This window comes from Balaenoptera borealis (assembly GCF_965194805.1).
Source record: "Balaenoptera borealis genome assembly, chromosome: 14".
Lineage (NCBI taxonomy): Eukaryota > Metazoa > Chordata > Mammalia > Artiodactyla > Balaenopteridae > Balaenoptera > Balaenoptera borealis.
Window position 1 is genome coordinate 73433624 of NC_138875.1, and position 13283 is coordinate 73446906.

At 56.8% G+C, this 13283-nt stretch overlaps 1 protein-coding gene across 4 annotated transcripts in view; it reads left to right on the forward strand.

The window, feature by feature from the left end:
- MVK (mevalonate kinase) overlaps nt 1-13283 on the forward strand; it is a 38150-nt gene that overhangs the window by 13991 nt on the left and 10876 nt on the right. The window contains exons 8-11 of one of the 4 annotated variants that reach the window (XR_014234233.1): nt 1821-1911; nt 2288-2404; nt 3987-4237; nt 5621-5755. Coding sequence is in view for 3 of the 4 variants with exons in the window: in XM_082354502.1 (XP_082210628.1) it covers nt 1821-1911; nt 2288-2404; nt 5621-5774; nt 6811-6962 (514 nt within the window). In the remaining variant the exon portion in view is untranslated. Of the gene's footprint in view, nt 1-1820; nt 1912-2287; nt 2405-3986; nt 4238-5620; nt 5775-6810; nt 7547-13283 lie in introns of those variants that run through there. The other 3 variants (XM_082354502.1, XM_082354504.1, XM_082354503.1) reach the window with 3 other exon arrangements.

Sequence of the window (13283 nt, forward strand, 5' to 3'; positions counted from 1 at the left end):
GGAACCCAAAGTCCCACCTTCACGGAACTCCCACTTTGTGGGAGGACAGCCCACAGACAGATGTCTCTGTAAGAGCACGGCAGGCCATCCCCACGGCCTTAGGACACATAAAGCAGAGTGAGGGCCGGAACGTGAAGGAGGGAGTGGGACAGGCTGATGGAGGGAAGCCCCTAACCAGACGGCATTTGAGCAGAGCTGCCGAGGCAGGTCCCTGGAGGAGGAGACGCACGTGCAAAGGCCCGGAGGCAGGAGTGTTCCTGGCGTGCTTAGCAGCAGCCAGGAGACCAGGGTGGCTGAGTGGAGTGAGCTCCAAGGGAGGGCAGAGATGAGATGAGGCTGAGGACATAGCCAGGCCCAGATCACTTACAGGGCATAGCCCCAGGTGGTGGTCACTGGATGTCATAGGAGCCTGAGTTTTGTGGGGCCCGCAGGGCTAGCAGCAGGCCCGTTTGCAGAGGACTTTATCTGAGAAAGATGAAGATGTGATACCCGAAGTTCTCCCACCCCGATGGATGGTGACACAGAGCGGCCGACCTTTGCTGCCGGCCACAGGGCACTGCGGCGAGCAGATGGCAGAGTCTCTGCGAAGCCAGGAGGCCAGACTCCACATTAATCCCGCCAATGGCTTAAAGAGGAGCCCTTGCACCCCAGACCACGCCTGGTGCTTCTCAATAAAAAAAAAAAAAAAAAGCATTGTTTGCGGAGAGGATCAAGATGTGACCTCCCAGAATGCTGCCCTTTTGAGGAACGGCTTGCCTTTAAAGGGAAGAGAAAAGCCAGATAGAATGTTCATCGTTTGTAAAGTTAAAAAAAAAAAAAGCCGGTCTCCAAGGCTGAGAATCGATATTAATTTCATGGGCTTATGGGCGGTGAGATCAAGCAGGTTTCTGACAGCCTTTTCCAGCCCTGTTGGATTTTACAATCTTGATCTGTGAAAAGAAAAGCGAATAAACGTATCAGGGGCCTGTCCGTCTCCAGCTGTCTCTGGCTAGAGCTCATCCACATTCTCCACGCTCTGTCCCTGGCCTTGGAGCAATGCTCTGAAAGGCAGGTTGGGATGACAAGAAACAGTGGCTTAAGTCCCCAAAGACAGCCAACCACAAGGACAATTGGGGTTGTGGCTTTAGGAGGGATTAGAAAGCCCAGAGGGCAGATGAGGACAACGGGGTCGTGCTGGAGAGCCGGCTGACCGTGGCCACCCCAGGCCCTCCGTTCTCCTACCTGGGGGTGACTGACTTCCTCTAACCACACCTGGTATCATACCAGGGCCACCGGTCTGGGCACTGTCGAGGCGGGGCAAGAACTGGCTCAGAGCGCTGGGACCCTGACCCTCCCGTAAGGCTGCCCTCCCGTCGTGTTCCTGTGCCCCCTGGAGCATCCTTCTTCCCCATGCCCCCTCCATGACCCATCCCTGGTCCTGTGGCTTTTTCTTTTCGACTCTCCAGTGCCCTCCTCTCCAGCTCCCTGCGGTGGCCCACAGGACAGACCCTCAGCCCCTTCTTGTACCCTTTGAACTTCCAAGTCCACGCATGCCAGGCCCTCCGTGTGCATGTTCGCTCGAGGTTGAATGAATGAGTGAGTGAGTCACAAGCCAAAGGAAAATGTCCGTCCGCCCAGGGGCCAAAGCAGGGATGCAGCTGTAGGCGGTGGTGGGCACCCCAGGGTGGGGGTCAGGACCTGTCTCCGGCCTGCCGTTGACGTCACGTCCCCGGGCCTCTGCTTCCTGCACTGGGTCAGGGTGGGGCGGAGTACAGGCGGGCCCCCAGCCCTGACCCAGCTGCCCCGTCCTGGGCTCACCGTGGACCCTCTTCACCCCCCAGGCCGCCAGCTCTGAAGATCCTGCTGATCAACACCAAGGTCCCCCGCAGCACCAAGGCCCTGGTGGCCGGCGTCAGGAGCAGGCTGCTGAAGGTGCCGCTGGTCCCACTCCTGGGCGGGTTCCCGGCAGGGCCGCGGCACTCACGTTTGGGTGTCCAAGCCCTCCCTCTGCCTCGTGGGTCAGTGGAGGGGGGTGGGGTGGAGGGGACCTGGGAAGGTGCCGTCCGTGCATACCCCCCCCCGGGAGGCAGAACAGGGATTGTTAGACGTGCTGGCTTTGCAGTGAGAACCCCCGCTTGGGTCAAGGGTGGCTGGACAAGGCGGGGACCAGGCCAGAAGGAGAGGGGGTTTCCTTAGAGGGTCGGTGTGGGCCCTGGGGACACCTCCTCCCCCTGCCCTGGTGCTGGAGCAGCTGTCCAGTGTCTGCCAGCCCCCAGGCCTCATGGGCCCTCGATCCCTTTCCCTGCAGTTCCCAGAGATCGTGGCCCCCCTCCTGACCTCCATAGACGCCATTTCCCTGGAGTGCGAGCGGGTGCTGGGGGAGATGGCGGCGGCCCCGGCCCCAGAGCACTACCTCGTGCTGGAGGTAAGAGCCCGCCTGCAGGATTGGGGTCCCTCATCCACGGCGCTGTCCCAGGCAGGGGCTCCCCACCTGCGCTCAGAATCCCTGGGAGCTAAAACACAGAGGCCGGGCCTGGGCACCCATGTGGGCACCCATGAGCAAGCGTGCCTTCTTTTGAAGCCTCTTGCCAGGTGATTCGGAATAATCAAGTGAACACACAGGCAGCACTGAGGGTGGTGCCTGGCGTGTGCTAAGTACGACGGGCCAGGTTTGGGATCATGCATGTAAGGACACAGTCCTCCATAGGTCCAGGAGCAATTTCTCCCCTGGCCGCTTCTTTCCCGTGATGCTTGCGAAGTGCATCTATTCATGCAGTAGCTGTTTCTCACCTGCATGCTGTGGGTCAGACATGGTCTAAAGTTGTTCTCTCACTGTCAGTACTCCAGCCGCCACCCTGTGCCTAATTCTAGTGTAGAGGTTGAGACTTCACGCTTTGGATTTCGTCAGGCCCAGGTCTGAATCGTGGCCTCACTGGAGTGTCTTACGAGTGCAGTGAGGCCCTGTGGGTAACACACAAGCACCATGCCCGATGAGCCACCAGCTCGGCCAGAGGGCCTGGGCTCATTCCCAGACCCGGTCCATCTGGCCCAGTGAATGGACTGCATTAAAAAGCCATCTGGCTTCCCTGCAAGAATCAGAAGATCCGGCAGCCCCAGCTGACATAGCTGTGTGGCAGCGGTCAGCTGGAGGTGCCCAGGGGGCCCCCTTGAGAGTGGCCCTGGGGTCTCCATTTCTCCGTAGTCCCCACCACTCCCTAAGTATTACCCACAGCCGCTATACTCTTTGCCTGGTGCCTCCCTGTCCCACTGTAGGCATTTGAGTCTGCAGCCCCTGTAATGAGTGGGAACTGCTACTCTCCCAAGGCTCTTCACAAATGATTCCTCACTTAGTCCTACAACAACCTACCTGTGAAGTGGATAAGTTGCCACCCTTTTACAGATACAAAAACCAAGACCTAAAGAGAATGACTTTCTCTGAGGTTGTCCAACTAGTGAGTGGCCCTGAGCTGGGAGTCACTGACTTATTTGTTTATTCCTTTAGTCAACATTTTTTTTTTTTTTTGGCCTCGTTGCACGGCTCGCGGGATCTTAGTTCCCTGACCAGGGACTGAACCTGGGCCACGACAGTGAACGTGTCGAGTCCTAACCGCTGGACCGCCAGGGAATTCCCAACAAATTTTTAATGAGTGTCTACTACAGGCCCGGTGCAGGGACTCCATCTAATTCATCTCTGGGCTTTTGCCCTCGTTCCCCCAGCCACCTCCCTCCATTCCCCCAGCCTTTGCCTGCTCATTCTCAATCCCTTTCACGTAGAAAAGAAGGGAACACAGTCTTCCCGAGTAGGAAATTAATAATGATGGAGTGCTGCCTAAAATACACCCTGTTGAGCCCCTGGAGAATGCCTCAGAACAGCACGTCGATTATACATCGTGTATATTTTTGGCTTCGGCAGCCGCTGAAATGTGCAGCTCGCCTCCCGGACAGCTCTGCGCTCAAGCCAGCGAGCTGTTCTCCTGTGTCACAGCCTGTCATCTGATCCTTGACAGATTTTGGATCAGAATGTGACAGGTGTCTGGAACCTGCCTTGGCAACGTGACACCTGGTGCTCAGGCGCAGAGAGAGGCCCCCAGAAGTTTTCCCTCCCATCCAGCCCTCGGGGCCGGTGAAAGGCACCCGAGGCTGCCACCGGGCCATCACGCCTGTCTGCTCGTTTGTCAAAAGTACTGGGGTGTGTGAGGCGGGCTGCGGGGGAGAGGCAGACCCGACCCTGCCCGACGGCTCCAGGCAGGAGAACCAGGTGGGCCTCGGCAGACAGCCCTGTGATTGGCAACCCTTATGGCACACAGGCGCTCCCAGGACCCCGGGGCAGAGCTGCATGCTGTCAAGCCACACGGCAAGAAGTGGGTGGCGGGAGGGATGCCAAGGGTGCTCTCAGAGGCGGGGTAGATGCACGCTTCGCATCAGGCAGATCCCGCTTCCCGTGCCAGCTCAGTACCTTACTAGCTCAGTGACCTTAGGCAAATCACTTTCTCCTCTGAGCCTCAGTTTTCCCCTTTGAAAAATGGGGATGATGGTAATGCAACCGTAAAAGTACTAACAGCAGCTGACGTTTGCCAAGCACTCACCCTGTTCCAGGCATCATGTGAAAGATACCTCATTCCATCCTCACAGCAATGAGGCAGATACTCTTACAATCCCTGGTTTACAAGGGGGGAAACTGAGGCTCAGAGTGAAAGACCTCTTCCCAAGACACACGACCAAGAAGTGGCAGAGCTGGGACCCAAACCCAGGCCCCTCTGCCTCCAGATCCCACATTTGTAACTTCCCTGCGGACCGGAGCTCATCCTCAGAGCCTCAGCATCTAGCAGGGTGCCAGCAGCATGTTGAAGGGATTTGCCAGACACCGATGGAGTAAATGAAATGTAAATAGGGAACGCCTGGGCAGTGAGGGTTGTTAGCTTTGTTATTTCATCAGCCTGCATCTTGTTTGATCTGCAGGAGGGCAGGAATTTTATTACGCATAATCAAAGAAACCTGAACAAACATTTAGCAATTTCCCCCACTTGTGACATTGTTAGAACTACAAACCTGTTCTTATTCTGAAAATCGGTACCTGAGGGAGCTGTACGATGGCATATTACTTGAGACTTCTTTTCCTGCAAATGACAGAAATCCATCTCAACTAGACTTTAGCAGAAAAGGAATTTATTGGCTTATAACTGAGATGACCAGAGGGGACAGCTTCAGGCATAGCTAGATCCAGGGGCCAAAGATCTAGTCTGAAATCTCTCTCCATCTCTGTAATCTCTGACCATGTTCAGGGAAGATAACTCTGGCGGCCTACCTCTCAAGTCAACCAGTTTTAGCAGCTTCCAAGGGAAGAGGCAGAGTAAACCCTGGGAGGGATCTCATTGGCCCAGCTGGGGTCACAAGCCTGATCAGTCCCCATGGCCAGAGCCTTCTGTGGCCAGGCCTGGGACATGTGCTCACCACCAGCTCCATCCCGGCCCTGTGGGACGTCCTGCAGGAAGGAGAGGTTCTTTTATCAGTGGAGAGGGACAGTGTGCCGGGTAGTCGGAGCCATTTGCGGTCCCAAACCAGCAGCTGTCACGTGGACAGGGCGGGCAAAGGACCTCGACCTCAGGCAGGCCAAGCAGGAACAGAGACCTCTCTCCCTCAGGAGCTCATCGACATGAACCAGCACCATCTGAACGCCCTCGGTGTGGGCCATGCCTCGCTGGACCGGCTGTGCCAGGTGACCATGGCCCACGGACTGCACAGCAAGCTCACTGGCGCGGGTGGCGGGGGCTGTGGCATCACGCTTCTCAGGCCAGGTACCCAGGGGATGGGCAGGGTTCCACCTGGGCAGTTCCCTTGGGAGAAAGAAGAGGCCTCTGAATAGTCTCAGCTCTGCTATATGGCCTTGGTCAAGTGAATTAACCTCTCTGGGCCTTTGTTGCCACATTGGTAAAATAAGGATGCTGACAATCTAGTTTATGTAAGATTGTTGCCTAGATTCAAGGAGGAAAAATGCATTTAGAGAGGCTGGTGCAGGGCTTGTTCCTACCACCTCCTTACCTGCCAAGCCTCCCACAGGCTTGAGAAATAACCAGGACATTGTCACCACCAACCCTACCAGCCTTGCATCCCCTGCTGTCACCTCTTGATGGGGCCACGATGCGGAATGGCCTTGCTACAAAAGAAAGGGGTCTCTTTCCTCTTAGTCTCTGGGGAAAGAGCAGGGCTGAGGATGAGGAACGGGCTTATAGCAGCAGCCCCTGTGCTGGGGTGGGAGTCACTGCTCCTTTTGGTTTCCTTTCTCTCCATCTCCCCTTCTTGGCCTCCTCCTCCTTCCTTTTCTTGTCCTGCTTTTCCCCTTTGCTTTGCTGTAAGCCCTCAGTGACCCACAGAGGCCCCCTCCGCCTCAGTGGGACTCCCAGGCCTCAGGGAGTCACCGTGTCCTAACTTCAGGAGACCTTGACTGTGGGGACCTAGTTCAGGCAGCTATGACGATGGCGAGAGAACATTTCTTGAGCGTGTGCGGTGTACCAGGCACTGTGCCAGGCTCTCCACCTGCAGTAGCCCATGCCAGCCTCACTGTGACCCTTGAGGGGTAGGTCTCATTATTAGCCCCCTTTCCCAGATGAGGAGACTGAGGCTCAGAGAGGGGAAGTCATTTGTCTGAGGCCCCACGGCTGAGCCAAGGCCAGGTCCGTGTGACTCGGGATTCACAACCCTCCCGGGGAGGGTGCCAGGCTCGGCATACCAACAGGAAGACCGGCCCCTGTGCCTGTGCCGTGAGCGGAGACAAACATTCTCCAAGGGAGTGGACGGTTGTCAGGGGTGACCTGCTGCCCTTCCTCCCCACAGATCTGGAGCGGCCAGAGGTGGAGGCCGTGAAGCAGGCGCTGACCAGCTGTGGGTTTGACTGCTGGGAAACCAGCATCGGTGCCCCTGGTGTCTCCATCCACACGGCCGCCTCCCTGGACGCCCCTGTCCGGCAAGCCCTGGATGGCCTCTGAGATGAAACCACCCCACCACGAAGCCCCTTCCCAGATTATTCTGGGCACTGGGTTGGCCTCTGTGCTGGCCAGTGGGCACCCAGCTCCTGACACTGACCAGGAGCCCCCCAGCCCCTCTGTGACGCCCCTCCCACTGGCCATGCCCCCCAGTCCCCGGAGTGAGTCAGGCGGCCCAGAAGCCATGTCTGTGTTCTACAACATTCTCTTGAGCCGGTGGGCAGTGGGGCCATGTGGAGTCCTCTGAGACTCAAGGGCCTCTTTCCTGTCCTCCCTGAAGTGCCCACAGACCCACAAATTCCCTGGCAGAGCTGCTTGGATCCCAGATGCAGGGGTCTGGTTCCCAGAGCAGCAGGCCTTCTCCCTCCCTCCACCTCTGCTCACCTCCCCCAGGAAGCCTTCCCAGGCTGTTCTCTCCAGCTAGACTGTGGGTGCCCCCAGGGAGTGTCCGGGTGGTGGTCTTTGCCTTCTACCCTGCATCCCGAGGGTTGGCCAAAGGCAGGGTTGATGTTCAGTTTCTTCCGGTCTGAACCCAAGGGGTTTGCAGAAAAGATGGCAAAGGGGGGAATAAAAAGATCTTGAGTAAACAGTGCTTCACTCGTGTCCAGAAAGACGGGGAAGGGTCTGGTAGTCTCCAGCTGCCCACACCTTCCTCTCCTGTCCTGTCCCTTCTCCAGCCACTTTGTCAGTGGAAAGAAAGGCTTTGGGTCACTTGGTTGTGTGTCTCGGGGGATGGGGCGGGGTTTCCCCAGATGGCCCTGGCCAGACAGGGACGGATGCCCGGACATCAGGCTCTCAGCCCTTCAGCAGAGCTCCAGCCCGCTTTTCCAAAAAGGGGAATTTTAAGCTTCCTTGCTTCTCAAATCGTGAGTACCCACTAATTCGCAGACTTTTTAAAGAAATGGAAACAAACCTGCTGTAGGTCAGGGAATATTCCTTTCTTTCTAAAATTGACTGGGGGTGGGAAAGAGACTTGCGCACTGGTAGCCAGTGCCTGGTACCTGCTGGCCCTGTTTGAACTTTATATCGCAAGTCAAGGCTCTTTATGAAATGGCAGGATCCATACAATAGCTCTGGTAGCTAGCACATTGCCACCGGAAGCTCTGGAAGCCCTGGGTCTGCAAGAGGCTGGACAAGAAGTTTGGGGGGCTGAGGCAGGGAGTGCAGGATTTGGTTAAAATGGCTCTGTGCTTCTGCCCTTGACCACTAGGGGGCAGCTGGCTTCTTTCCCAGCATCTTCACGGGGAGGGTGAGTAGGAGCCAGCCTTAGAGCACAGTCTGTCTGCCCCCCACACCACGGTTCTCTCTCCAGGTTCTGCCTGGGGTCACTGCCAGGAATCTGAGGGCGATAAGAAGAACATCTGCCCCAGCTTAACATGTGAAAATGGCCCTAGCATCACTGATAGGGGTTGTCTGCCTCTGCCCTTCAAAACAAATAATGCATAAAATGATAATACTGAGGGCTTACCATGTATGGGGCGCTGTTCTAAGCACTGTTCCTCAGTCATCTCTTTTCATCTACCCCAATCTTGGAGAATAATTGCCAGTCTCAGTCCCATTTTACAGATCGGGAAACTGAAGCTCAGAGAGGTTGAGTAACTCGTCCAAGGCCACACAGCTAATCAGCGTCCACGGCAGGATTCCAACTCAAATGGTCTGACTCCAGCCCCTGCCCTCAGCCCCTATGTGCTTCTGCCTGGACACAGGTTTGTTTTGATTCTTGCTGTTTTCCACGCTTGGGCTCCTGATTTCCTCCGGACTCTGATGTACGTGGTCAGAGTGGGGCTTGGGCCTGGGTGTTTTTTGAAAGTTCCCCATACGGTTTGAATGAGCGCTCAGGGTTGCAAGATGCTTTCTCAGGGATGAGGCTGGTTGGCAGCATTTCTACACTGCAGGAGGCGGGCCTGAGAGGAGGGTGTCCAGAGGCTGAGGCCCCAGAACCTACCTGCTCCTTGAGACGCTCCCTCTTCCTCACTCCCTGGGGACCAGGTGTCACTCCTGGAGCAGAAGCCAACCCGTTGCCCCACTGAAGCAGCCACCTGGCGTGCCTTGGCCTGCAGGCTCTCACCCCAGCCACCGTCACCGGCCACCATATGGGCCTAGTGGCCCCCACTCCTGGCCACCTGTCTTTGATATAACATTTGTACACGATTTGCATTTGTAGCCTCGCCCTTCTCGTTGCCTAGCGTGGTGGTTCTCTCTCCCAGCTGCGCCTGGAAACCACCCCTGAATGCCTCGCCCCACCCCCAGCTGTTCTGATTTAACAGATCACGGCGGGACTCAATCATGGGTAGTTTGCACAAGCTCCCAGGTGACTCGAATGTGCGGCCAGGGCAGAGGACACTGAACTAGATGACAACCTAAGGTCATTTCTGCAGCCTTCACGGCACTGAGAGCTCGCCTCTGCCTGGGCCCCCATTCGGCTCTGCCAGCCACTAGCCACATGACCTCGGGCAAGCCAGTCCACTCTTGGGGCCGTAAGCTCCTCATCGGGAAGATAGAAGTAATAGTAATGCTCACCTTATAGAGTTTCATGAAGATTGAATGAGAAAATGCACGTTAACGCCTTTGGCATGGTGCCTGGCACAGTGTAAGCGCTCAGTAAACGCTCATTATTTTAACTGTCCTGAGCTGAGAGACAGGGTGTCTCTCAGAGCCCAGAAATGGTGCGCAGAGCTGGTTAGACGCACACAGCGCCGTCTGTTCAAAGCCCCTAGGTGGAGAGCCCCGGGGTCGCAGTTCGAGAAACACAGCGAATGCCAACTGGCTTTCCGGCCTCCTGGCTTCCTCCCCAAAGAGGCGGTGATGTAGCCCCAAGCCCCCTCCGGCCGCGGGAGGACGGCAGTTTCTCAAGTCAGCACTTGGAGCGGCTCCCAGCCTCTGCAGCCAGTTGAACACTCACCCCCACCACCAGCCAGAAGTTCGCAGGACACTGGCCCGCTCTGGCAGGGGTCTCGCGCTGGGAGACGGCAGCAGACGCCGTGATCCACAGCAGACCGAGGAGCCGCTACAGTCGCGCCACGTCCTTTCTGTCCGTGGGGATCTTTTTCTCCCTGAGACCAGCTCCCGTGGCTGGCTGGCAGCCTGTTGAGCCAGGCGCTGGCTGCAGGTCAGCAGGTTGGTCGGGCCCGCCCTGCCATCCCAGTGGGCTTGGGCCCATCCCTTCGCCTCTCGAGGTCCCCATTTTCATTCTTGTTCTCCTGCGAAAGCTTTTTGTTTAAGAAAAAAAAAAAACTAGCAGGCACCCCCTTCCCCCGCCCTTCCTGCCTTCCAGCTCATTTTGGACCAGCTCCTTGGCTGTCTCTTAGCACCTACTGTGTGCCAGGCTCAATCATCAGCTTACGTGAGGAAGGCGAGGCCCAGAGAGGTTAAGCAATGTGCCTACAGTATGCTTTTATCTCCAGTGCCCAGGCCACAGTCACATTTCCTCCCAGTTGTTCCCCAAATGTCCAAAATCCTGTCCAGGACCACACACCTGGCTGTTATAGCCAGATGTGCCTCAGTTTCTTCACATGAAAAGTGCCAGGCAGCGTGCTAAACCCCGCAGGCGTTGTCACATGTAATTCCCACAGCAACTCTGCGGTGCCTGTAGGACAGGACCACAGTGCCTTATCTGAAACCCTGGGACCAGACGTGATTTGGAATTCAGAATTTTGCAGCTTTAGGGATAGACACCCTATGTTCCAGCCTTTGTGGCATCTGGGGCAGCGCCACTCCAGACTGCAGCGACGGGTGTGAAGGGTAAAGGTCACACACAGTGTGTCAGCCCGTGTTGCATCTGCCGACAAGTGAGTTCTGGTGCCAAGCTTCTGGGTTTCAGAGTGTCTTGGGCCGTGGGCCTGAGTGGCCCTCCCATTTTGCAGACGAGCAGACAGATGATCCCTGAGAGAGTTCAGTGACTCACCCAAGGCCACAGATCTAAGCGGGTGAAGCCCAGGCTGGAACCCCATCTGTCAGGCTGGACACGACATCCCTCACTGCAGGGTCTGCCCAGGGCCCGTCTTTGGCCATCGGGGTGAGAGGGCTGGGGTGTCACTACAGACTGAGAGTGAGGGGCGCTGGGCTCCAGCTGGTAAGTCAAACTGGAGTCGTCTACCATATTTGTGTCTTTCCCACGGTAAAGCTTGTAATGTGACAAACGCGGCCGTAGGAAGTGGCCCAGTCCAGCTGCTGGGCCCTCTTGAGGGGTCTGCTTCTTCCTGAAGACGGGGGGCAGAAGTGAGGGGCCATAGCCTGAGGGGGAGGGAAGGGGCCTCCCTCTCCTCCTGGGCCGCCCCTCCTCCCTCCAAGCAGCGGGAAGGGGTGGGGAGGCCGAACGCATCCATTCTCACCACACTCGTGGGCTAACGGGGAGGCCGCCTAACCACACACGTAGGGGAAGAGACGGGGGCGGGGCGGGGGGGGGGAAGAGTTGGGCCTCTTTCGCAGGCTGCTCTGCCAAAACCCCCCCGCACAGAAGTTGAGCTGGGTCTGTTCTCACACAGTGTTTTACATCTGATAAGGAAAACGTCCATTTCGATGCATTTACATAATGTTTTGGCTGAGGCTGAGGTGTCCCCCATGAATGCTGATGGGGGCACACCGAGGCTTTCCTGGGATGCACCTGGCCTCCCCCCGGGCCTCCTCCCTGCCCGGAGAGAAAAGGGTTGCCCTCCTCCCCACGACTGCCAAGGGCTGTAGGCAGATCCTGGCCCCTGAGCTCATGGACGATATTCATTCAGCAGATATTAAATGTGCACCTATGCATGCCAGGGACTGGGCTGGGCCCTGGGGAAGCTAGGTGACTGATGGAGCTGCTCCTGCCCTTGTAGGCCTGCTGGCCTGTGGCTCTGGATGCTTTCACGATCATTCTCTCCACCTGTACCCACAACAAGCCTGTGAGGAAAGTGTGGTGAGCCCCATTTTACAGATGAAGAAACTGAGGCCCAGAGGGAGTCCCTGCTCCAAGCCACGAAGTCAACAGGTGCAGGAACTAGGCCCTGAGATGGGTCTCTAGACACCAGTACAGTGTTCTTCCTAAGATGCTCTGGCTGTGGAGAGAAAACCAAAAGGCAGCTTGCTGTGTGACCTTAGGCAAGTCTCTTGCCCTCTCTGGGCCTTGGTTGCCCCATCCATGGAAATCATGGGGCCCGTTCACCGTGCCAGGAGCTTGCCCTTGTGCCCTCGTTTCATCTTCCCAGTGATGCCTATTTTGTGGTCTCTGAGGTCAGACAGGTCTGGCCTTGTTCTGTGGCCTGATCACCTCCAGCTGTGGGGCTTGGGGTGGCCACATCACCTCCCTGAGCGTCAGGTTCCTCGTCTGTAAAGTGGGAATACTAGGTAACAATGCGCATCAAACACTTAGCCTGGAGCCTGGTATGTGGAGTGAGTGTCCAATAAGCAGGAGCTCTTGTTATTATCAGAGGTGGGGAAACTGAGGCTCAGAGAGGTGACGGGACAGCTGGGAGGTGGCCGAGCGGGGATTGGAATGCAGCAGCGTCTGACGGCAAAGCCAGGGGCTTCCTTTGCTTTCCTTGCCGGGCGAGGCTGGGTTTTGCTGATGCGAAGTCCTGCCCTAGGAGAGAGAAGATTGGGTGCTAGTACCTCCCCTGACACCCTTAGGGAGCTTCGACCAGAGCCTGCTTCCAGGAGGGGTGATGTGATAGCACACAGATGCAGGAGTCTTCATGGCTTTGATGGGGAGCGGGGAGGGGAGGTATAGTGGGACCAGAGTCACGACCCCCCATCTCCCCACCAGCCTCATGTGGTTGAGGAGAGCACTACCCACGAATTCGGAGATTTCTAAAATGCTGTGTGACTTACACTTGAGGCCTTCCCTCTCTGGGCCTTGGTTGATTGTTTCTGAGGATATTATTTTCAGCTCCATGAAAAGTACCCTGGGGTGTTCCACCTGCCCCTCAGCCCCGCTCTGAGGAACCTTACCCACCAAGGGGTCTCACATTCACAAGCCTCCAGGGGCCAGCCAGGCGACACAGAAATGCCAGGCCTGGGGGAGGGTGCAGCACCTCCACCCCAAGCTCCCGACAGGTGTTGCCTTGCAGGGTGGTAGGTCCTGAATTGCCCAACATTTCTATTTAGTTTCTGAGGAGAATTCAGACATCTGGGTTTTGGGGGTAAAATAACCTGGTTTTTAAATGCTGTCAACCAGTTTTTAAAAACCTCGAATGATCAAATCAAGCTCTTCTGCAGATGGAAAACCGCCCGGCCTTGAGACCTCTTTCAGAGCCCATCTCCCCAGGGCTCTGGAGAGTGAGCCGGGGCACCACCTGTGGGAGGGCACCCCGCCCCCAGCGGAATCTGATTACCCCCGGGCGCCCCCGCCAA